Genomic DNA, 23,687 nt, shown 5'->3' on the forward strand with positions numbered 1-23,687 from the left:
CATTCAGTTGGATGGGATTAGGCCTGCTTAGTGTAAACAGGGAGTTCATTCAGTTCATGTTAAAGGAATAGTTCGACATTTTCCGGTTAGCATTTCTTTTTTTCTTTCTTTCTTTCTTTTTTTTTTTGCTGTCTTGCTAAGATGTTGAAGTGAGGATTTACAGACTTCGTGTCAAATCAGATACTTCCCTAAATAGTGTCAACACATCCTGCTGACGACTACTGAGTACCCTGCTGGCTCGTTTCGTCTTGCGCCTTTACGAGAGGATGCTTATGATTCCTCCCCTGCCTGCCATTTCTCAAGCGCCTCCGCCGCCCGCCCTCTCATTCAAGTTTGTCCCTCAGCGCGATCCGTCACCCGGAGCAGAGCGAGCGAGAGAGAGAGAGAGAGAGAGAGAGAGAGAGAGAGAGAGGAAGAAAAGCGACGCCTGAGAGCGACGCTTGCAGCTGATGTACCGCTGGCTCAAAAAATGGAGAGCGACACCACTGTCAGGAGAATAAAAGCCTTCGGGACACAGAATTATGTAGCGCAAGAGAACGACGGTTCCCCGGACCGGTGCGGGAATAACGGCTACAGCGATGACCCGAAGAGGAAGCCCGAAGTGAGCCTGTACTTGCTGCGGGAAGGGCTGGCAGCTTCCCTGGTGTCTGTGTTTATTTTGGTGCTGTGGGGACTCGTTCATTTCTCGCTACAGCAGCTCGTCATTGGGAAGCCGACCGGCGACTTCAGCGCAGTGAGAGCCAGGTGAGTGTTTTTGCCCCTTGCTCGACACACACACACTCTCTCCCCACCGCTTTCTGTCTCTAAATGTTAGCTAACTGTCCCGAAGCGGCAGAGCCTTGGCTAACCTTTCCTCTAGTTTGGCAACAGACCCGCCTAGAAACCACTACCGGGTGTCTCCTCCCCTCCACCTCCAAGGTAGACAGGTGTTTTAACGGTGTGTAACGGTTACAGCAGGTAGGCTCAGGTGACGAGAGGTACGGCAGCCTCCAGGAGTGATTTTTATGGAACTGTAGCCGCCCAAAAGTCAGCACCTACTGTTGACACAAAAAACAAGGAACTACTATTCCAAACGTGTAGAAAAAAGCTCTGAAGGTAGATGGCAGGTGTATTGAAGGATATTCAAAACATTAAAGAGGAAATGCAGCACAAAACGTTGTAGACCGGTTAATCAATTGCTTTAACAAAAAGTCTATCAATTAAAGTCAAAGTCTTGGATTCCAGCTTCCAGTGTCTGTCCCCCTCTGTGACAGTAAACAGATTATCTTTGGGTCTGTTGATCAAAAACAGGACATTTTGAAGACAAGCACAGAACAGAAACGTTGACATTTTTCACCGTTCTCTTGCATCGATTAATCGTTAAAAGTAATTGACCATAAAGGCAGTCACCAGTTGCAGCTCTAAAAGGTCAAGACACAAAGCGACAGTACAGGAAGTAGGAGGAAAAACAGCGTTAAACAGGTGACATACTGATGTTGCCTCTACGTTAAGTCAATTATTAAGCTGATGTCACGCAAAGAAATTCTAAGAAATTTGTTTTGTGTTTTTTAAGATCGTCATATTAGTATCACTGGGATGTGGGACCTTAAGTAGGAGAAAATGACGATTTGAAGACGTCACCTTGTGTTCGTCAGTATTTTCTGATGTTGTATTGACAAAATGAGTAAGCAAGTTATGTCAGAAATAAAAGAATCCCCATATGGATCAAGAGAATCATCACGAGTTGCTGCCCGGCTCTGATTGATAATTACTCATTTGATTTGAGCTATAACATACACACTCACTTTTTAAACTATATTATTGTGTTAAAGTCAATTTAAAGCCTCAATTTGTCAATAAAAGCTTGTTAGATAATTGTCACTCGAAAACCTTTTTGTTTTTTCTGACAAACATTTTCAAGGCATCATTTTTGGCACTTGTAACTTGTATCTCTGACATTTTATACATGATATGAACCAAAAAATCTGACATATTTATTCGTAATAACATGCAGCCTGTCTACGTGACTGTAGAAATATGATACATCCTGTTCATATCCAGATTAAAACAGGCTCCTAAGTATCACAGTGCACAAGCTTTTATCAGATTTTCAGTCCCTGTGAAAAGGAGTGACAGGGATTATTCCTCTGAACCTGAGGTCTGCGCCCCAGGGCTGATGTTGAGCCCTTGAAAGTGCTGGTTGGCGGGATTTGCCGTCATCTGGCTGGCTGCTCTATAAATGAGTCAGGAGTGCAGCATTTCAACTGATTAGGGCTCTGAGCTTCTTTGTTCACAATCATGGCTTTCACCAGTCCATGCCCTGCCAATCCAGATTTGAATTATGAGCCTGAGCAGAAAGCGGCACCTGAGAGGCAGCTTTAAAACAAATGAGAGCAGCAGTTCGGACATATTTGTTACTGCTAGAAAACAGAGGTGAAGCAAAGATCTGTTGTAGTTGATCCATGCTTGTAACAGCTGGATATCAACACATGGCCTCACACACCATGGTTAGATGATGTTTTTATGGTCACCATGAGCATCAGCTACCACAGCAGCACTTCTGCTGGTGTGGGGAGTGAAGCAAACGTCAGCCACCCTTCAGCAGCAGCAGCAAACACCGGCAGCAGTTTCTCAAAAGAAAATATGAGGAAACGCATCTGTTTTCCTTTTTTTTAAAGCTGTATGGGTTGCTTGGCTTAATTTCCTGTTTCCATCTCCTAAGGGAGTCTGTGCAGTGACAAGGAAGATCAGGTCAAAGTAATTCAGAAGCATGCCATACAGTAACCTGACTGAGTCAGCACAGTGGTCCGAGCTCAGGACTTGGCTGACATAACAAAGATGTTTTACACCCGGTTTGTTTTTTAAAATCAATTAATTTGAAGTGAATGAAAAATTATTTGATTTTACTTCTAGTGCTGTCTTTTGTCACTTTGGAAAGATCTTCCACACCTAGCTCACTATGTGATATTCATTGAAAATAAGGATGTTTTTTTTTGTTGTTGTTTTTAAAGATGTCAAGTGTGTGACGCAGATGAAAATAAGAGTTATGTCATTTTTAACTTGAACTTGATTTTGTTATAAACCTGATTTAAGTGACTGAAATGAGATGCTGTTGAAACAGTCTCACATTCAAGATGAATCCATAAACACCACAGTCTGCAGAGACATATCTGAACCTGGTTTCACTTCAACAGAGACAGTTGTTGCACTCAAGCATCCACTCTCCTGCAAAGTATATCTGTATTATAGAGGAGAAGTTTCTCTCACAAATACATGTACAAGAACTGAGTGTGTGAACTGTAGGAAATAAATATGATATGCTGTAAAGGGAGAAAAACAAGGCTTGGTTTACTGCCCCTCCTCACATTTCACTTTGTGTCTCTCCACTCTTTCCCTCACCTCACCGTGTAGACAACACTTGGAGCAGATCACCAGCGTCGGCCCTCGGCCGGTTGGCAGCCCTGAGAATGAAGTCCTGACAGTGGGCTACCTGTTGGAGCAGATTGAGAAAATCCGGGTTGAAACAGCAGCGGGCCCCCATCAGCTCACGGTGGATGTGCAGCGTCCCACCGGCACGTTCTCCATTGACTTTCTTGGCGGCTTCACCAGCTTCTATGACCGTGTCACCAACATCGCTGTCAGGCTGGAGCCTAAGAGTGGCACACACCATCTCATGCTCGCCAACTGTCACTTTGACACAGTGGCCAACAGCCCAGGTACTTGAAGACCTCCGCCTACTGTTGTACCCCTTTCACATTGGATGAAAGGTCCAATAATAACCACTAACGTCTGGCTTTTGTCTTCGGTGGGAAAGGGTACAATCAGCTTTCATTCCCAGATCCAATGACTCTGCAGCAGTCATAGGTAGCCACATCTTTAGCAGTGTTGACACTTGTTCAGTTGTTAAAGACTTGCCACCAAAACATTGTCACTAGCCTAGCTTCTTTCTACTTTTCCCTGTTTTCAGGTACGTTTGTGACATTGAACATGACACACCAGAAAAAAAAAACAAACACACAAAAGCAAACATCTGCTGGCAACAAGAATGGAGACGATTGCTCACCTTTAGCTGACTTACCTGTGTTTGAAAAACCTGCATATATGTGACAGTTTTCACGTAAAATGGTAAATGTGAGTTCTCACTGAGGGCATTACTGAGCTTAAGATGAGTAGGTGTAGCACACAGTTTTCATGTAGGTACATGCAGAAAACATTCGCGCAGTAGCGTGTGGCAAACTAGAATTACTAGAAACAAACTAGAAAAAAAGGACACAAATCTGATGCAGCCTGCTCATGTGCAAGCTTTTCTGAAAGGTGAATCTGTGGGGTTTCATTTTGAGTTTAACAATTGATTCCTGTCATGGAACTGTGGACCTGTGGGGTCTGAACAGCACTTTATAGCAAATTCCCTTGTTTGTTTTTTTAATTTTCAACAATGCTAGCAGCAGGGCTCTAAGAGTGTTTACAGTGTTTACTCTATCAGAAGAAAATGAATTGGATATTGTTTGTCGAACATTTGTTGGGTTTTGGACTGTTGGTTGGACAAAAGAAGCAATTCAAAGACATCACTGGGATAGTATTTTCAGTTTGACAGACAAACAAATGACTATCCCGGAATCCTCAGCTGTTCTTTGGGATCATTTAGCCGGTGTGGTTAACCTCACAGAGCTGCTGAGCGGCGTGGCTGTGGACAAATCCTGCAGCTCGTTTCCTTAAGCCACAGGTGTCCGGCATACAAGTCCCGAGGTGTTTTATACTGATAATAGCCTCATTTGTGTCAGCGTTGAGCGCAGTGGTCATGTGGTCCTCGCAGTGTTAGTTAATCAGCCAGAGCAAGTCATACCAGAAAATTAGGATCCACAGTACTTCCTGTAAATCGGATAAACAGCCATATTGTGTTTCAAACAGGAAGCTTGCTCAGAGCATTCAGGGGATCATATCTACCATATTAACAGTGTTCATTGATCATCGGCAGTGCAGTGTAGCCAATCTTTGTCTTGTTTAAACTCAGGAATTTTCACTGTTTTTCACTCCACACCCTTCGGCCTGTGAGAGAGGCATGTTTTCCCACTTCACACGTACACACACGTGCACACACAGCTTCACTGGCGAAAGGAAATTGATCCAAGAGGTGTGGAGCAGGAAGATACACATACGTTTTTTTCATGGCCGCCGCTGCCTGCCAGGACTTTGATATGCTGGAATTCTAAACACTTCTTGTTTCCACGAAAAATAATAATGGAAAAAAAGAAAAGGATAAAGAGATAGTGCACTTTGTGTCCGCATTATTCTATGTTGCAATGCAAGCAGCCAGGACAGCAAACTTGCTTTCTATATGAGGTGACATTTTTTTCCACTTGGAAGCTGTTATCTGCACAGGTGAACTGGTCAGGCTTTGCTTTGCACTTGCCATCTCTCTAAGCTCACACGGAGCCTTTTGGGCACAGGGATTAAAATGTAGGTGACACAAGTGGCAGCGACAGCAGCAGGAATGGGACCCAAACGAACAGTGAACGGGCTCTCACCCCGTCCTCATGAGCACATTAAATCCAGAAATCCGAAGCACATGATGTCTCACTTTTTGTCTCTCTGATCTTTGGACAGTTTTTTTCCCCCATTTCTTTGCATTTATTCTCAGTAAATTGTGTTCCTCGCTGCTAACATTTCTAATCTGGCCGCGTCACATGCCCTGTTCACATGGTCTTTTCTTTTCTTCTCGCTGTTAACCCTAGTCCTTTATGCTCTCGACAGTAGTGGAGACAAGCAGTGGGAGCTGGATTTTTACCAGCTTGCTGCATTTTTCTCGTGTTTGCACTCTGCAGACGGAGCCAAGCCTCTTCTATTCTTATGTGTTTGTGAGTTTGTGTCATTCTAATGTTCTTCAGAGTTTGAATAATCTGCACGTTTCCTCACGTCAAACTGAGCCACCATGTCAGGGAAACTGGGTGATCTGGGTGAACAATTGCATGTGTCTTGTGTATAAATGCCCGGCCAAGCTTCTGTTGCCTGATACACACATACACTGGTTTCCTTGTTTTAGGTGCCAGTGACGATGCAGTGAGCTGTGCAGTGATGTTGGAAGTCCTCCATTCTCTGGCCAACCAGTCGACTCCTTTTCATCATGGAGTTATCTTCCTCTTTAATGGGGCGGAGGAAAATATCCTGCAGGTAAAATGAAGTGACACCAACACATTTTTTTTTTACGGTCTGGACGTCAGAACCAGCAGCACTAGAACTAGTCTTTCCCACTTTGGATTGTCATTTCATATAAAAGGTCTCCTCTCCTTTTGTTTGTCTTACTTTCTCTTTCACCAACTCTTTTGTCTCTTTTCTTTCCTCCTTCAGGCCAGTCACGGTTTCATTACTCAGCATCCCTGGGCCAAGCAGGTGCGAGCCTTCATTAACTTGGAGGCTGCAGGTGTCGGGGGCAAGGAGGTTGTTTTCCAGACAGGTACTGTACAGTTTGTTTCCGACAAATTGGCCCGACTGCTTGTTTTCTCTGCGTTCTATTTTGCATGTTTCTTTGAGCAGCCCTCCGTCAACACTTCAGCCTCTTGTCGTCCGGAAAGCTTGCAAATGAAAGCACGGCTGTATTCTTGTTGGCAACCATTTACCTTGTGGCAGGCTGCCACTGTTCAGTATCTATATGGATTTCTAACCTGATTATGGATCCTGAGGTGCCTGTAACAATGCATTTATATGTAAGACATTATCTGATGTACTTACTCGATGTAACTGACATGTGCTGTAGTGTACGTAGTGTATTTGAAATTATCCGTAATTGACATGAACAGATGACTTTGCTTCCATTTTCTCAGCCATCTTCACCAAAACTACAAGACTGTGCTACCGTGTAGATGTCTGTTGTGATGTATCCAAGAAATTAACCTGCACGAATTGGTCTAATGTTGTTGTGGTCCTAAAGATATAATATGTAGCATTTTTGTTCAGTCACAGAGTAATTTTCAATCCGTGGAAGCAAGAACTCAACGTGAAATAGCTTTTAATACATAACATTGTCCATGAGCATTCTTTGTGACATAGATATATAAAATATCCTTAAATCTTGTTCCTCCTGTGGTTCTATAAAAGGTCCAGAGAACCCGTGGCTGGTCCAGGCCTACGTTCACGCAGCAAAACACCCCTTCGCCTCTGTGGTCGGCCAGGAGGTCTTTCAGAGTGGCATCATCCCCTCTGACACTGACTTCCGCATCTACAGGGACTTCGGTAACATCCCAGGTAATGCTGAACAATCCTCAGACTACAGTATTGAAATAGTTTGACAGTATGGAGTCATTCTGTGTTGATGTGGTGGCTAATGGATATCTACTTTATCTACATTTTACTGTATTCTGTGTATGTGTATCTATTTTTTTTTACAGGCATTGATCTGGCTTTCATTGAAAATGGTTTCATCTACCACACCAAGTACGACACTGCTGACAGGATCCTGACAGACTCGATACAGAGAGCTGGTATGTAAATAAGCACACATGCATCCACTTATACCCACGTGTCCTGAAATCAAAATGCCTTAATCTTTTATTTAGCACTTATTGCAAATAGAGTCAGTGCATGTTAGCTGGTGGGTGTGTCTGCCTTTCTCTCAAGGAGAAAACGGTCACTGCAGCAGTCGACTGGTGTGGGTTAAAAACTGCTGCCAACACTGTTTTTGTCTCACAGAACAAATGCATGCTGTCTGTTTGTGCTCTATCCCCCTGGTTGCAGACCAGTCAGCACTCTGCTGATGTCATTATTTCCCAGAGAACTAAGAAATGCGTACATACAAAGCAGCCACAGACATTTACTGTTGCACTTGCCCTCGTTTAGCTTGTGCAACTGTGTTGCCGAATGATTTTGCTGTGCTTCGCACAGAATCCAGTCAGTCAGCACTAAAAACCTGAGACAGTTGGCATCTTTCCTCTCTCTCTCAGCAGCTACTGGACATCCCTCTCCTCCTCTTCTGTGTACATTAACTCACCATGAAAGGCATGAATTATTAGAGAGAGAAAGTGAGATATCAGAGGGAGGTAGAAGGTATTTTTAGTCCTGTAGAGGAGAACCGTTTTGTTAGGTGGTGTGTAGGTACAGTGCAGGGCAACCTACACCAGCAGCTCTGCTCTGTTGATGCCTGTGATGAACAGCAGGTTCAGCACCCACTTCACACATCTGCCTGTAGGCAGAGTGGGGAAAGTTGCAAGGTTGGCGTTGCTCTAATGTAGATTCACTTTTGATTAAAATCAAATGTAGCTTGTATCTGTTTTTAAGGATGTTGTGTAGACATATAAACAAAAAGCATGGCGGAGATTGAAAATGAAATGAATCTCATCAGCATTTTGTTTGGTCATAGTGAAACTTGTTGTGGTCAATTCAAAGAGCAGAATCGTTCAGCTAAGCGGCGAACAAGTAGATGTTGTACACTCTTGTTTACACTCTCAGGCTACAGAGAGCCCACCAGGCGGAAGAACAATGGAGCTTTGTCTCCTCTGTGTGTGTGTGTGTGTGTGTGTGTGTGTGTGTGTGTGTGTGTGTGTGTGTGTGTGTGTGTGTGTGTTGGTAACTGTGCAGACATGCAGGCAGCAGCACATAGAAAGGCACAGATAAAAGGAATTTAGCCCCAGGCAGCAGTAACCAACACGGCGACCTCTTACTGATCCTTCACGTAGCAAGATTTCTCATCTATATTCAGGGTCATGATCGTAGCCAGATTCATGGGAAGTCCTCTACGCGGCCTGTATACTGGTGCTTGAGTGTTGTAAAACTACGAGAGGCAGTTGGGTCATAAATTACGCACATACACAACTGTCGTCTTTCACAAGCAATATTACACACACTCGTAGTAGTGTTTCCATGACAGAATAGAGGTGTTTTGAAATATAATAATAGTGTGTGTGGGTGAGATTTCTTCACATTTTTCACGTATCCTGACATGGGAGAAGTTACATTGTGAATGTAAGAGAGTAGTTGCGTGTTTGAGAGAATGGTACTATTATTATTTTACGTGTGGAAGAGTATAGTGTTGTAAGATCATGACGCCACTTTTCTAGAATGTTTACAGCCTGAATATTCTTCCATAATTCTGTGAGCCTGATAAAAATAGTCGGTGATGTCTCTGATCATGAAGGCAAAGACAGATTAGGCTCTTGTCGGTTCACTCATTAACGTGGTGGTCATGTGCAAACGTTTTTTATTGCTGCAGGAAATACTGTCACTATCTCAGTGCCACAGTCCCCGTCCCTGCTGGTCAGAAGGTTATACTGAGTCATCAATAAAATCTGTGCATGATGTGACAGCTCTATAGGAAGGAGGATCCATTTTCTCATGTGACAGTGAAGTTTTCAGTTTCATATTTAGTCATCTTAACTGTGATGCACTTCCTGTGATTGTGGGAGTAGACATACAAATGGTCAAAAACAAAATACCACAATTGAGAAAACTTGCCTCACACTCTGTCGATCAATTCACACAATCTCCTACCAGATCTGGTTTTAAGTTAAGATCATGTCCTGCTTCTACCCTCCAGCTGTCCACCTGACACACTCTTGCTGCAGAAATCAACTCACAGAGCTTTATTTTTGTGATATTTTGAGCTTTGAACCTCTTCACCTCACTTCCCGTTTTCAGGCGACAACATCCTGGCCGTGCTGAGGTACCTCGTAATGTCAGAGAAGCTGGCAGATTCCTCCGAGTATCGTCACGGCAACATGGTGTTTTTCGACCTGTTGGGGGTGGTCGTGGTGGCGTACCCAGCCCGTGTCGGCACCATCCTCAACTACATGGTAGCCACAGCCACCTTCCTCTATCTGGCCAAGAAAGCCTCACTGCCGGGCAACGGAGGTGGGTCGCCGTTTCCTCTGGTGGATGCATGTCATGCCATGTCATGTCATTTCCTGTGCTTGGTGTGTGTGGCATGTTTTCCTCTTTGTGGAGCATTCTTTTTTTGTTTTTTAATGTTGCTTTTTATCGGCAGCCAGAGGATTCACACAAGACAATCGGGTCATTCCATACCAGCTCACCAAGGCCTTCCCAGTTCATGTCATGAATGTATTGTACTATGTGAATAGTTGTTGCTGAATGTGTACAATAATCAAATGTGGGACAGTACTTAATTTTTCCACGCAAACAATGAATCTTTCAATTGAAAAAAAAATAATACCTCCACTATTTTCACTTTGCTACAGCCAAATATTGATTTGGTGCAATATCAATATAGTTCTAACATTTCTTGAAGTTATTTGGCACTGCATGAAAGATTTAGTGCAACAGATCATGCTAAATATAGCTTCATGTATGCATTATAAATCTTCACCAGTTGGTATCGGCAATAGAACTATGAACTACAAAAAGCATCAGGGAGGAATGGTAGTATTCAGGTGATGCACATGTGTCTTCTTCAATTGTTTTTTTTTCCTTGCAAAACATAAAATAAGAACTGAACTCAATTTGTGTCACCAAATCAAAATTGTTAAGAATCAAAATTATTTTCTTGAGAAGAGTTGGATGGGCCGTTAACTACTGTCTTCATCTCTCTCAGGTGGGCGCTATGTCAGAGATCTGGCCTGTGCTACAGGTGTAGCAGTCCTGAGCTGGTTTGTCACCCTGCTGTCGGTGCTGATTGTGGCTCTGATCGTCACTCTGCTGGGACGCTCCATGTTCTGGTACACTCACTTCTACGCCTCCATCTGCCTGTACGGGACTGCTTCCACGGGCAAGATGATCCTTATTCACACGCTAGCCAAAAACCTGTACTTTGGAGTAAGTTGGGCGTTTTATTATGCTTTTTTTTAAAAATGTACATTGACATTTGATGAAAAAGAGTTTCTTTGCTTCTTGTAACTAGCCCGTTTCATTGCCTGTGAAGGTACTGGTCCTTCCAGTCTGTATGCAAAGCTAAGCTAAGTATGTTTTTGCTCCACCTCCACCCACAGCAAATATTATTTCCCCAAATGTTAAGCTATTCTTTGAATACTATCTTTAAGGGCAAACAGTGTGTATAGGAAAAGAATTTGAAGTATAGAAGATTCCACTTCTTTCTAAAATATGGTTGTATTTATGTGAATCACCAGTCTAGGCCAAAGGTGATTGTTAAAATGTCTCTACTGAGGCCGAGAGAACGCTGACCAGCTTGACTCAGATATCTTTAACGATAAGACCTTGTCATATAAAGCATGTTTTTAGAGTGAGGTCCAATTCTTCTCAGACTCCTCTCCTTTTTTTGCAATAAGGTTTTATGTAAACAGGTCACATTACATCCCTCACGCCTAATGTCTTGTGATGAGCTCACATTTAATGGAGACTAGAGTGCAGTGATGAGAAAGCGAGACATTTCCTCTTCCTCTGTGATGATTACAGCACAGCGGTTCTTTGTGTGAGACTGTGTGTGTGTAATTATGAAACTTTAGAAGCCGTCTGTGTTGCACATTCTCCAAAATATTGTCTACTGCATAGTGCCAGATTACCTCTCTACTGTGGTTTTTGAAGAGTAAGCATCTTGTGATTCTCCAGCTATCAAATATTAACATCTCAGCCTGCTAATAGCAAAGCCTATCCTTGCATTTCCAGTGGAAGTTTTACTTGAAGTTCAATTGACATATTGTACATCTGACATTTAGAAAATACAAGTGTTTATTTGAGACTGAACCTATTACAGAAAGTTTGATTTTTTTTCTGGAGCTAACCACATTATGAGCTTTTCAAGGCCACTTTCAGAAAGGATACAGACGAGCCTTTGGCCCAGACTACATATGGCTTCATCACCAGTGTAACAAAACATCTATTGAAAGAGCAGAATGTATCTTTGGCCTCTCAGTTTTACTTTCTTTTACAATAATCTACGCACGACTGGCGAGTTTAGAACAGATAGAAATGATTAAAGTAGATAAAATGATAAAAATGACCTCAAGTACTGCAAATGTTTGACTTGTGATGTTGGATAACAACCGTTAGCCACAACTTTTAGCTAACGATTAACCATTTTTTCCACTACATTTAGCTTGCAATCATTATATGCTACTATCAGCTAATATTTAAACAATTTCCACCATCCCTAATTTGAACCGACTATCATTATCCACTACACTACAGTTTCAGCTTTTCTGGGCATTTGCTAACTGTTTTTTCCACTATCTGCAACGCAACACTATTTATAGCGGATTCAAGATGTGGATATTTAGTTTTTATTAATTTTATTTTATCACATTAACTACTCCTTAATATTCACATGTACTATCTGGCAGTCGCCGACGCACCCCCTGGAGTACAAGTACACGAAGAGAGTTAGAAGTGACAATCTCTGTGTGATCATAGTTCAGCGTCAGTCAAGACCAGAATCTGCGGTACAAATGTCTTTTTGGGGATCTGTTTGTGTGGCAGTGATGTGAGATCATATGCTGCTGTGGAGTTTCGTTATGTTTATGTGTGTATGAGGAGTGCAAATATTGTACAGAATATAGCAACAGCTAATCATCAAATCATTCAGGCAAAGGTCAATGTGAGTAAAGTGCTGGTTGAGGGCCTCTCAGTAAAGCCTTGACCTTGACCTTCATTTTAATCTAACAATGCTTCCTTGTGTGCTCTTGTGTTTTTAAATATGCTTTCTAAGAAAAATATTGCAGCAAGCCTCTCAGTAATCCCCCAGTAATGTGGACGTAAATTAGGTCAGTGAGTTTGCCCTGCAGCAGTGGAGGTTCTCACCAAAACATTTTTTGTTCATAGGGTAAGTTTCAGGGTTGTAAAATTACCCTCCTGTGTGAAATGGGAAGTGGCAAATCATATTCCCTAGTATTTGTCCCTGACCACAACAGTCATGAGTTAGTGCTTGTCTTATTATCTGTGATGAATGTTTAGTGTATAGGAACTGAGATTACAGTCTTGCAGTGACCGGAATGAACTGACCAACAGATCTTCTAATATGAGCAGACAGCGAGACAACCTGAACAGCTCTATTTGTTACTTATTGATTAAAATGAAGGATTTCAGAGGCTGCCTATCTGATGAGTGGGGAGCCAAAACACACACAGACAGTCCATAGACAAAAATGTCCAGCATTCCTGTATGTCAGCAGACTTTAATCCCAAATAGTCTGGTTTGATGTGTGCACATACTCAAGGATGACGCGCTGAGTAGAAAAGAGGGAAACAAGACCAGGTCTGTTTTCAGGACCTCGATATTCATTTCACATGGTCAGAGTAGCAGATGGTCTTGTATTGTTAAGTCTGTCATGACACGACCTACTTTGTGATTATTGAAATTAAAAAGGAAAATCTTTCTTGAAAAATATTTCTTTGCAGTTTGTACTGACATCCAAAAACTAAACAAACAAACATGAATCTATCACCAAAACTAGAAAAATAGAGTGAAATATTCCAACAAGGTTGATTCACATCAATGTCATCACTGACAATAAGCTGGCCAGTCTCTTTGAGAGCATTATCGATATTGTCCTCCTCTAGAAAGCTTTTTCAAAATTGACAAAGCAACAATTAGATTGCTGAAATGCATATCAGCTAAAATAGAAACTGTTACTCCATGAATGTCTTTAAAGTGATCATGTGTATTTCTTGTATATTGAGTGTGTATGTATATTATCGTGTGTGTCTCCCCTGCAGGGTGTCCGCCTGGTGGAGCTTGGTGATCTCTTCTTCGACGTGAGCTTGTTTCTGTGGTGCTGCAGCCTGGTGTGGCTGACCCAGCAGGGCCTGTGTTCAGCCTACGTGCCCATGTTAATGGTGGCCTTCCCCCTGGCCACTAAGCTACTGCTGGCCAAGGAATTTAAACATCGAGGTAAAAACTCAATTTACAAAGATGCTCCCGACTTGATTAAAAGCAAAACTCGCTTGAAAGTAACAACTTTGGTGTAGATGGGCACTTTGGTTTGGTTGGCTCTTCTAGTGGCTTATGAAAACCCCATTCTGACTGCAAAATCTGGGGCTGACAGGTTTTGTTAATCTTTAAAAGCTTTACTCACGTTCTTTTTCTAATGAATCACAGCATCTGCTTCAAAATGATGAATGGGTGTGATGTGGTTATTTGCTGTGTGGCAGGCTCAGGTTGATCAGTAACCCCTCCGTCTTTCTGCAGGAGCGTCAGTGAAGTACAGCGTGCTCTATCTGTTTGGCCTGGCGCTGCCGTACGTTCACTTCATGTTCCTCATCTGGGTGGTGTTTGAGATTTTCACACCTATCATGGGTCGCAGCGGCACAGAAATACCACCCGAGGTGGTGCTGGCCTCCCTTGTCACCCTGGCAACCATCTTCCTCTCTTCCTTTTTTGTGAGTATTCCCACATCATGAAAAACAAACCTGGATTATTTTTTTGGGTCGCCAGACTCTTGAAATCATTTTTGACAGTTTTTTTTTTGTCTTCATGACGAATATTTTCTTTTGTAATTTCATAAAACTGCTGTGTAGATTGTTCCTCCGCTCAAGTAACATATGTCTCCGTCTGTTTCAGCTGCACTTCATCTACTTGGTACGGAGCACCAAGTGGATCCTGGCCGGTTTGGGCTCAGTCTTTGTCGTCATGTTCCTGCTGATGTCCTGCGGCCTTCTCTTTCCTTATTCAGGCGATCCAGACAGCCCGCGCCCGAAACGTGTCTTTCTGCAGGTTCACAGACACAACACAACACACACAAGCAAAAATATGTACACAGTAACACAAGTATTTATTGTAATTCTCACAAAGGAAATGCTGTAGAAATCACTCATACATTGACATTTTCTATTGACAAGGTTATGAGCATTTATCTTTTCCACTTTTAACATTTCATTAGTTTTATAAAACCACAAAGCTTTTCAAAACATGCCCTTACTCAAATGGAGAAAGGATTCATGGCTGAAAAGAAGAAAAAAAACAACATTAACTCTTAATAGCGCAAGAAAGAGCCGCTTCAGAATGACAGTCTCTTGCAGTTATTGGTTCAGTTTTGTCTGATTTTGACTGACCGACCTGCGGTGCAGCTCTCATATGCATGATTAGAATCTTTTGTTGGGAGCAGGTACATGTGTTTTTGTAACTGGGGCACTTCACACCATGACGTCCCCACAAAAAAAGGGTCCACCTGCTCTTGTAAATCACAAAGAGCTCAATCAAGAGTAGAATGCAAAGCATTAAACCAGTTGAAAATATGTGCTTTAAACAACTAAATGACTTAAAAACGTTTTGTTCATCTGCCCTCCCCACAGCACACGACACGGACCTTCCATAATCTTCAGGGCCAGGTGGAGAGCCGGGACTCGGGTCTGTGGATCAACAGTTTTGACTTCACGGGAATGCAGCACGTCACTCCCCACATCCCTGAGATCAATGACAGCGTTCGCACCCACTGCCGTGAGGATCGGCCCTTCTGTGGTTACCCCTGGTTCCTTCCTGTGAAGTTCCTCAGCAAGTCAGTGACTCATCCTTGTAGCTTTGTTTTTATTGTCTTCAATATTATTCTCTTCATGTCTCCCTCATCTCAAATGTTTTGGGCGAATTTGCAGGAAGAACTGGTACCTTCCTGCTCCAGAAGTGTCTCCCAGCTCTCCAGTGGAGTTCAGCCTGCTGTCCAAAGAGGAGACGAGCTGGGGGACAGTCAAGATGACCTTCAGTGTAAAAGGTCGGGAGTGCTTCATGTGGCCAGATGAAGATACATCTAGATTGTTGAGTCGCATGCCGAGAAAAGAGACACAATCAGATAAAGAGCTGCATCTTAACTTTCGTTTCTTCACTTGGATTTGAGGCATCAGTGCAGAGCAAGCAGCGAGTAAACTGAAAATATCCAGCGACCTGTCTTTCAATCAGCAATGAGATTGTGACTTAAGAGACTTTTGACCTGGCTGTCATTTTGAAAACAACTTAAAATGATACCTTCAAAGCTGATTCTTGATCTTCTAAACATAGTAACCTCACAACCCATGTCCATTTAATAGCTCATTCTCAAGTTTTTAAGTCATATCAAATGATCTGCTTTGGCAGGAGTTTTGCCCGTTTTTCACAAGAATGTAGACTTTCAAATTTCTGAGTAGTGTAAGGACATTGACATGGCTGTGTTGGCAAAAAAAAAACATTGTAAAGGGGAATTTGAACACCTGCAAATCCATGACAGTTTGGACAAACTCCATCTGCTGTGCAAGATCATGAGATCTGCTCAAAAGCTCCACAGCAGCCGTACTCGCTTGCGCAGCATATTTTCTATTTGCAATGCATGACATTTTTTCTTAATTTCAGCTTATTAAGTTTTGGGTCTCGTGCAGGTCCCAGCCACATGTCGTTGTACCTGATGCCTCACCGGGGAGCCAGCCTCTCCACCTGGTCCTTCGGGGACGGGACGCCTCAGTTTGACCTGAGTGGGGAATATTTCATCTTCTACTCCCACGGCCTCGATGCCCCCACGTGGACTTTCTGGTTTGAAATACAGGTACCGCATGTAGCTGAAGGGGCAGTCCATTGTTTTTGTGCTTATTAACATTTCAAATCGTGGCTGTGTTGAGTACATATTTTCATATAAATTATTCAAACTGCATTCTGTTTTTTTTGGGGGGGGGTGGTCTGTGAAAGCATCATCAATGCTTGTCAATTCAGTTTTGGTTCTGAAGAAAAATTCTAATGTAATATTTCTTTACATACCTTTTAAGTTTCACCCAGTAATGTAGTTTTGTTTTAACGTGTGGATTTAATGGAATAGGTCCACGTTTTGTTAAATTTTTCACCAACATGTAAATCAGTCAGCTTTGGGGGAGCTTTGGACAGAGCCATGCTAGCTGGATACCTGTCCCCAGTCCTTATGAGAAGCTAAGCTAGCTCCAACTTCATATTCAGCATGTAAATATGAGAGTGGTATCAAGCTTTACATCTAACTGGAGGCAAGAAAGCAAACATGCATGTTTCCAAACATGCGGAACTGTTCCTTTAAGGGTGCTGTCCTTGCCCATAACGTAACATAAATCTTTAGATTCTGCTGCACCTTTGTGAGCCCGGAGGCCGTCTTCATATCCAGACAGATGTTGCTGATGTGCTTTTCATTCTTTTCATTCCTCACATTTCTAGATTTCTGCCAAACATCACCGTAGGGCCTCAGTCAGCGATTGTTTGCAGGAGATAACTCCTTACCAGGGCACAGTCGCGCTCTGTCATGTGAAAACCATTAAACTCCAGCTTTAGAGATTTACATTTTTTTTGAATTGTGTTAACGATTGCATGGGTTGAAACCAACTCAGTGACCTTTTTAAAGAATCACAGGCGTAAGCTAAAACACATGCGGCGTAGCTGAGCTAAATATGAGGTGAATTTTTCCTGGTTCTGTTGTGCTCATGGTCTTCTTTCTTCCTCTCCCTCTACCAGCCTCCCAGGGACCCGGACCCGTCAGGCCCCGAGGGGATGATCTCCGTCGCGATCTCCGGCCACTATTTCTTCGGACAAGACCAGAGGACTGCTCAGCTGGAGGGAATCCTCCGCAGGTTCCCCACATGGGCTTTTCCCTCGTCTTGGGTCAGCACCTACGACATGTACCGATACTGAGGACGCCGCACATCAACGGAGGCTGACGCCGACTAGAGCCGAGGGCTGCAGGGGGCCCGCGAGACAGACGAGACAGACTTCAAGGAACAATACTGCGGACCAGCCCTGCCGCCTTTCCACTCTGACACAAACACACTCTCTAACACATGCTCACGCTCCCTCCCAGCCTGCCTGAGAGACCCCCATCACTGTGTCAGTAGGTTTAGTAGCTAACCGAGCAGGAAGAGGCACGCTGAGATGTAGCGGGAGGTAAGCTGATGGGTCAGCTTACAGACTGACTAACTCACCGTCCGGCGCACCGGCCACCGCAAGCCTCGTGCTCACTCCTGGGTTAGTGAAACGAAGGGGTTAAGATCTTTTTTTTTTTTTGTACTCGATCTGTCGTGCCTTTGCTTTTACTCCGTCCATCTCACCCCCCTCCTCATATTCCTTCATGCTCACTTCCTCCCGTTCTTTGTCTCTCATGCTCTTCCTGAATGAATAACGTCGCATGGCTACCTCCCCCCTGCTCTCTCTCTCTACCGGCGAACCACTCGAGTAGATGCGTGTCTGGCCTTCCCCTGCAAAATCAACACAACCACTGTCTGTAGGCGTAGTGACATATGGATGGGAGATGGAGACCTGTCCTTTTTCGACTTTAACTGGAAACTTTGACACTTTGAAAGTCGCTGTTCATTAACGCGCACTTGGTTTTGACATGAGCGAATAGTTTTTTGTTAAAGCTAATCAGTTAACGGTGAGATTGCTCATTGTTACTGCTCACAAACAAACACCACTGTTTTGCCGCAGATTGCAGCCCCCGCATTTCAGTTTTGTGGAATGCCAAAAATCTGCTTTGGCTGTCAGAGAATCTGGCACGCAGATGCAGAAAACCGCGCCGGTGAAATGAAAACAGCTGGCTCAAATCAAAATGTCAAGGTGTCCTTTAACAGACGTAGCTTCCCTGAAGATTTCGCACCGACAACTTTGAGGAGTTTTTTTTTTTTTTTGTAGGTTTTTTGACCTGATGTGTCCGAGCAATGACGTACTTCAGGTTTACGGCTTGATGAGATCGGATCTCACGGGAAACTTGTTTCGGTATAAATGTCCTGTCACTCCCTGAGCCTGGAGGGTGACTGGGTGGACAACCAGCAACGCAACTCCACACTGCCTATCAGCGTCAGTTTCAGTTTGCTTGTTTCGCGTCTCATGTGGCTGAAGTGTTGATTATGGGCGTTTGCTGTTACTATAATAGCATTTGTACTCGGTTTCACTCACTTAACTTCTGCCCGGAGCTGTCCCCAGCAGCACCAGTGAAGTATCTTTTTGTAACGAAATAAAGTAGAGCTGTAGAGTCTGCAGCTCTTTTGATAATTGAATCATTGTTTTAGTTATTTTTCCATTAAAAATGCCATAAATCCGCTGGTTCCTGGTTCCAGGGTTTTCTGGATTTTTTCATATAATGTGTGATAGCGAAGGAAATAACATTTTACAAGATTTCTGAGTCTACATGTGTGCAAATTAATTTAAAAAAACTAATCCATATAGCAACTTAACAACAAAACAAAATACCTAATGCTTTACTTGAAGGGTCCGTTATTTCATAAAAAAACAAACAAAACAAACTGCTGTTTAGTAATAATCATATGTAACACAGAGGCTGTGTTCAGTTTGTATAATAGTAAGTTTCCAGCTGCTGATGCACATGTGTTAAATTAGTCTACAGGCAGGCAGCCAATACAAAACACATGGAGAACGAGGTCTCCAATGATAACTAGATGAATATTTAATTAGCTTTTCTTAAAAGTAAAGACATGTTTCCCTTTCGATTAGTACAGAAATGCAAAAGAATCTTTAAATGAAATCATCCAGCTGATAACAGGATGCATTGTGCTCAACTGTTCATTTAATTTCCGACTTCTTTCCAAGACTGTATTGTTATGCTTTGGTGCTGCTGCCGACAGCTCACAGTGTCAGCTGCTGTCCGCTCATTTTTGTGGCGCGCGTTGCTAATATTTCACCGCATATTTTATCGTCTAGAGTCCGAGCATCACGACCGCAAGCCAGTTAACATGTCTCAAGACTCCAGGCCCCAACAAACCAGTCACGGCCAGGTTATACTAGAACTGGGGAGACACTTGGTTTTGTTGAGTAAGGGGATAAAAGCTCACATATGCAGGCAGAAGTTTTTTCAGTCTGTCCTGGAGGAAATTCATTGAGCCGCTTCAAAATGGTTGTGCAGAAAAGTGGAAAAAAAGAGTGAGAAAAGTTTGATCCCCTTTTTCTCACCTCCGCACAGCCGGTCGGTCAGGCTGTGAATGTTGGGTTGTTGGTTTTAAAACTCGTAGAAATGTGACATCGGACTTCACCGTCCGAGCATACCGGCCCCCCTTCGGTGTCACCACTACCTCCACTAAGACCGCACTTGAGCATTCAACACCGTTACTAACGTTTCTTGAATGTCGTTGGAAAACCGTTAAGATTATTCATATTAAAGAGAGAGATGATATTTTAATGGGTCATAAAGCATTATCGTGTTTGTCTGTGGGCTACCGCTGTTTTCTGCGAACAAAGTGGAGATTTAGAAAATGTATCTGAAAAAAGGGGTTTGTTGTCAAAGAATCAGAGCGAGCGTCCCCCTCCCTGCCTTCTGTCCCGCGCTCTGATGAAATCTGTTGAAAGAGGCACTTTGACTCTTCTGATGCATTAAGAATTAAAGGAGGTCGCTTATTTTTATTTATTTTTTTCTGCACTCGGGAGATCTGCTGAGCAAAAAAAACCTCGTCTCTCGTCCATTTCGTGTTACGCCCGGCGACTAGCCGTCGTGGCAATCCGCGTTTTCTCGTTCAGCTTCAGTCACACACACACACACAAAAAAAATTAAGAATGCTGACATTGACGGAGGCCTTAACATTTAGCTTCCAAAGACGCACAAAATGTTTACTGTAGTGGACACAAACGTCTCAGTGGTCTTAAAAAGCTATCAGGTGCTGCACTGTACAGAGTTTCTGTGTTCCCCAAACGTCGTCTATTGGAAGGTTTGAAACTTTAAATCCATCACGGCCTTTAACAGTGCTCGGCGAGTTTGAAAACAGATTGTCCCACTATGCTCCTTTTTTTTTGTTTTATGCAAGATCTCGCCAAAAGGTCGACTCAGTAGCTGCTTCTGGAGCTTTTGATTGTACCAAGTGATCTTCCTCGGCAGATGGTAGTTTGTTCTGACCTCTCATCAGCTCGAAAAGTTGAAAATTTGTTCAGATTGTAGTTCGTTCTGACTTTTCGCTGGCTTGAAACTTACAAGTTTTAGCCCTTTTTTATGAGCTCAAGTGATATTTGAATTAGCAGACATGAACAGACATGAAGTACATAAGACCGCTGTGATACGGTTGAAAGCTCCGCAGCAAATCAATCAGACATCTGCTGTTATGAATTTGACTATAAATGCTACATTGAATTTATTCGGCTGCTGAGATTGCTGGTGAATATTGTAGAGATGACGTACTCACAGTTCATCTTAAAGGACCATTCCTGTGTTTTTTGATAAGCTATAGCCATTTGAAATAGATCGTACGTAGTTCACCTGCTGTAACCTTTATTCAGTCAGCCAAAGCAGCCAGACTGTTCACATGGAGATGAAAAGAGGAACAACAACTGCCTGCTGCTAGAAGAAAACACATGGATGGAAAGTAGTTGGTTATGAATGTGCTAAAACACGAGAGGGCAAAAAAAACAAACAAAAAAAAACAACAAAACACCAGCGTGGTCCTTTAATGTATTCCATCATTTGTTCGTCCTTAACAGATGCTGCTGCGTTAACTCTGCACACGTTAGTGATGGAGTCCCTCACTCTGCACAGCTGGCCAGGTGTGTCCTGCACTGTGATTGGTCAGCACCTCGCTCGCTCTCTGAGCTTTGAACCTGCATTGTGTTCAAAGGAACACTTTGGAAATTCAGTCATTATTTTACTCAGCCCCGCGCCGAGAGGAAGTCGGCCGGAGTTTCGCATGTCCGCAAAACATTCCCGGAGTTTCTCAGCACTCTCCCAAACAGCTGAAGAAGATGGGGACTTGGGCGAAAATGTAAAAAAAAAAAAAGAGGCTCAACTCAGCTCGCTCTCTGGAAGCCAAATTGATTAAGACCCTTGACAGAAGTTGGCACGCGGAAGCTTTCTCTCATTTCTCTCTGTTGAAGCATCCGGGTAAAGGAAACACTAAAACCATCACTTTATATATTAGCACAGTTGAATGAAGCTAGAAGATGTCAGACTAGTCAGATTTTACAGAGCTCTCTCGCAATTTCGCACATCTCGGCTTCCATCGGAGATCGTGCGCCCAGTTCAGGCAGCGTGCGTATTTAGCCCAGCAGCTGCAGTGAAGATTTTGGCTTGAAAGGTTAAATATTGTACTTTTTTTGAAAATCAGTGTGGGATCTCGAGGCTTCCAGGGATTTGGATCACACTGGAGTTGTATAGAGCCATTTTTATTTCTTTTTGGTTGTTTTTTTCTTACTTTTTAAAACCAGTCCCCATCTGCTTCAGCTGTTCAGGCGAATGCTTCAACGTTGTTTTGCTGTTTCTGTGTCCGGAAACGTTCTGTGGATTATGGAAATTCACTCCAACTTCTCGCTCGCACAGGGGCAAGTAGATAAAGGCTGGATTGTTTTATTTTTGTCTGAACTGTTACTTTAAGTTCCGTAGCATGCGTTGGTTGTCACTGATCAGCGCGGCAGTGCTCGGATATCAGAACCATGAATGTGCTTTGTTTTTTTTGTTTTTTTTTCTTCTCACAAATAACGTCTTTAATTTGTTACTGTGGACAGCGAGAAGTGAGCCAGGCTGCTGAAATGTATCCTGTCATGTTGTCCTTTTGACCTCACGTCTGACGATGAGAAACCTGCAAATAGCAAGCCGACTCTACAGCTGAAATAAAGCCATGTGTTCGCGGCAAAAACACCTCCAGCGAACACACATTTTGTTCCTCAGCGTGTAGATGTTTGACTTAATGAAAGTTGCGTCTGCGGGAGGAAAATGAAAAAAAGCTTTATTAACAATTTAAAAGAGTATTTTTCTAAAATTCTGTTGTAAAGGTGTTTCATTTCTTTTTTGTTCAAGGCTAAAGGAAAAGTGTGGACGCAGAAGCGAGCGAGTTGGTTCAAACTCGCGTTTTCTGACCACCAATGGTGTCAGAGATTTCAAGTCGTGGAAGAAATCTGAACGTTTTGTTAATAGTTCTAATATGAAATGGGATGATGAATGACGAGAGGTGTGCTTTTTTTTGTTCTGTAAACGGGAAGAAAACACAGGAGGAACTGCTGTAAATGTGGGACGGGGCCCGGGGAGATGTTTGACGTAAAACGCTGTGCAATGGTTTCATCCGGCGCCCCCCGTCAGAGCTGCTAGAGAGCTTAACGTAGAGAAAAACAAACCTCCTGTTGTGACAAAGTGAAGTTAAAGTCACTTTGTGAGGGAATCTAACGTATTAATGTGACTCAGCTTGGCCTGAGAGGCTGCACAGTGTGTCGTCGTCGTCGTTCAGTGTAAACTCACACTCAGATGTAGCTCTACATCGCGTCTAACAGTCAGTCGAGGAAATCTCGAAACCATCGTTCACACAGATGTCCATATCAGTTTAACCTTCTTCTGGGATACACGTTGAAATGTCTTAATGGCTGTTGTTGACCGATGACCTTTTTATTTTTTTTTTTAATAAATGTTGGTTAAAACGGTTTTGTTATTGTTGTTACTGTGTATTTTTCTTTCTTTCTGAAACATCTTGCCTTTCTTCTCTTAAAGGTTCAGCTTCTGTTCTTAAAGTTAAATGAATTTTTTTTAAACAAGACTGATCATTTTCTTGTTTTTTTGTGATTGATTTGACACTTTTAAGCGTAAAAGTAAAACTGTAATTGTTTCTCCTTTTTGAACTGCTGTTTTGCTTTTTTTTTTTTTCCAACTGTATATGGAATTGAGTGATTGATACGACGTTGATCATGTTGCTATTGGGATTGATCTGGTTACAGGGTATCCATCTATTGAAATGGACGGGATGATTTTACATTATGCAAAAAGCTTGAATTAAATTAGCACTTGTACAGCGATTAAAATGCTTATTACGTTAACGTGTGGTGTGTTATCTCGGTTATTATCAGTGCAGCTGTATATCATTTTAAAAAAAAGATTCCGATACCAATACCTTGACTTAGAGACTGAACTCCTGAACCAATCACCAGCCCTGATT

General features: G+C 42.8%; 1 protein-coding gene across 1 annotated transcript; it reads left to right on the top strand.

Annotated features, from left to right (window-relative positions):
- Nucleotides 1-469: 469 nt before the first annotated feature.
- LOC119029978 (endoplasmic reticulum metallopeptidase 1) lies at nucleotides 470-23,568 on the top strand. The gene is made up of 15 exons (XM_037117259.1): nucleotides 470-744; nucleotides 3,391-3,695; nucleotides 6,020-6,147; nucleotides 6,325-6,430; nucleotides 7,072-7,218; nucleotides 7,362-7,454; nucleotides 9,604-9,816; nucleotides 10,514-10,734; nucleotides 13,587-13,761; nucleotides 14,059-14,249; nucleotides 14,431-14,583; nucleotides 15,162-15,364; nucleotides 15,459-15,574; nucleotides 16,212-16,375; nucleotides 17,299-23,568. Exons 1-15 carry the CDS (start codon nucleotides 470-472, stop codon nucleotides 17,473-17,475), a joined length of 2,667 nt encoding a protein of 888 aa, XP_036973154.1. The 3' UTR covers nucleotides 17,476-23,568.
- Nucleotides 23,569-23,687: the final 119 nt, after the last annotated feature.

Source organism: Acanthopagrus latus, chromosome 12, assembly GCF_904848185.1.
Source record: "Acanthopagrus latus isolate v.2019 chromosome 12, fAcaLat1.1, whole genome shotgun sequence".
Taxonomy (NCBI): Eukaryota; Metazoa; Chordata; class Actinopteri; order Spariformes; family Sparidae; genus Acanthopagrus; species Acanthopagrus latus.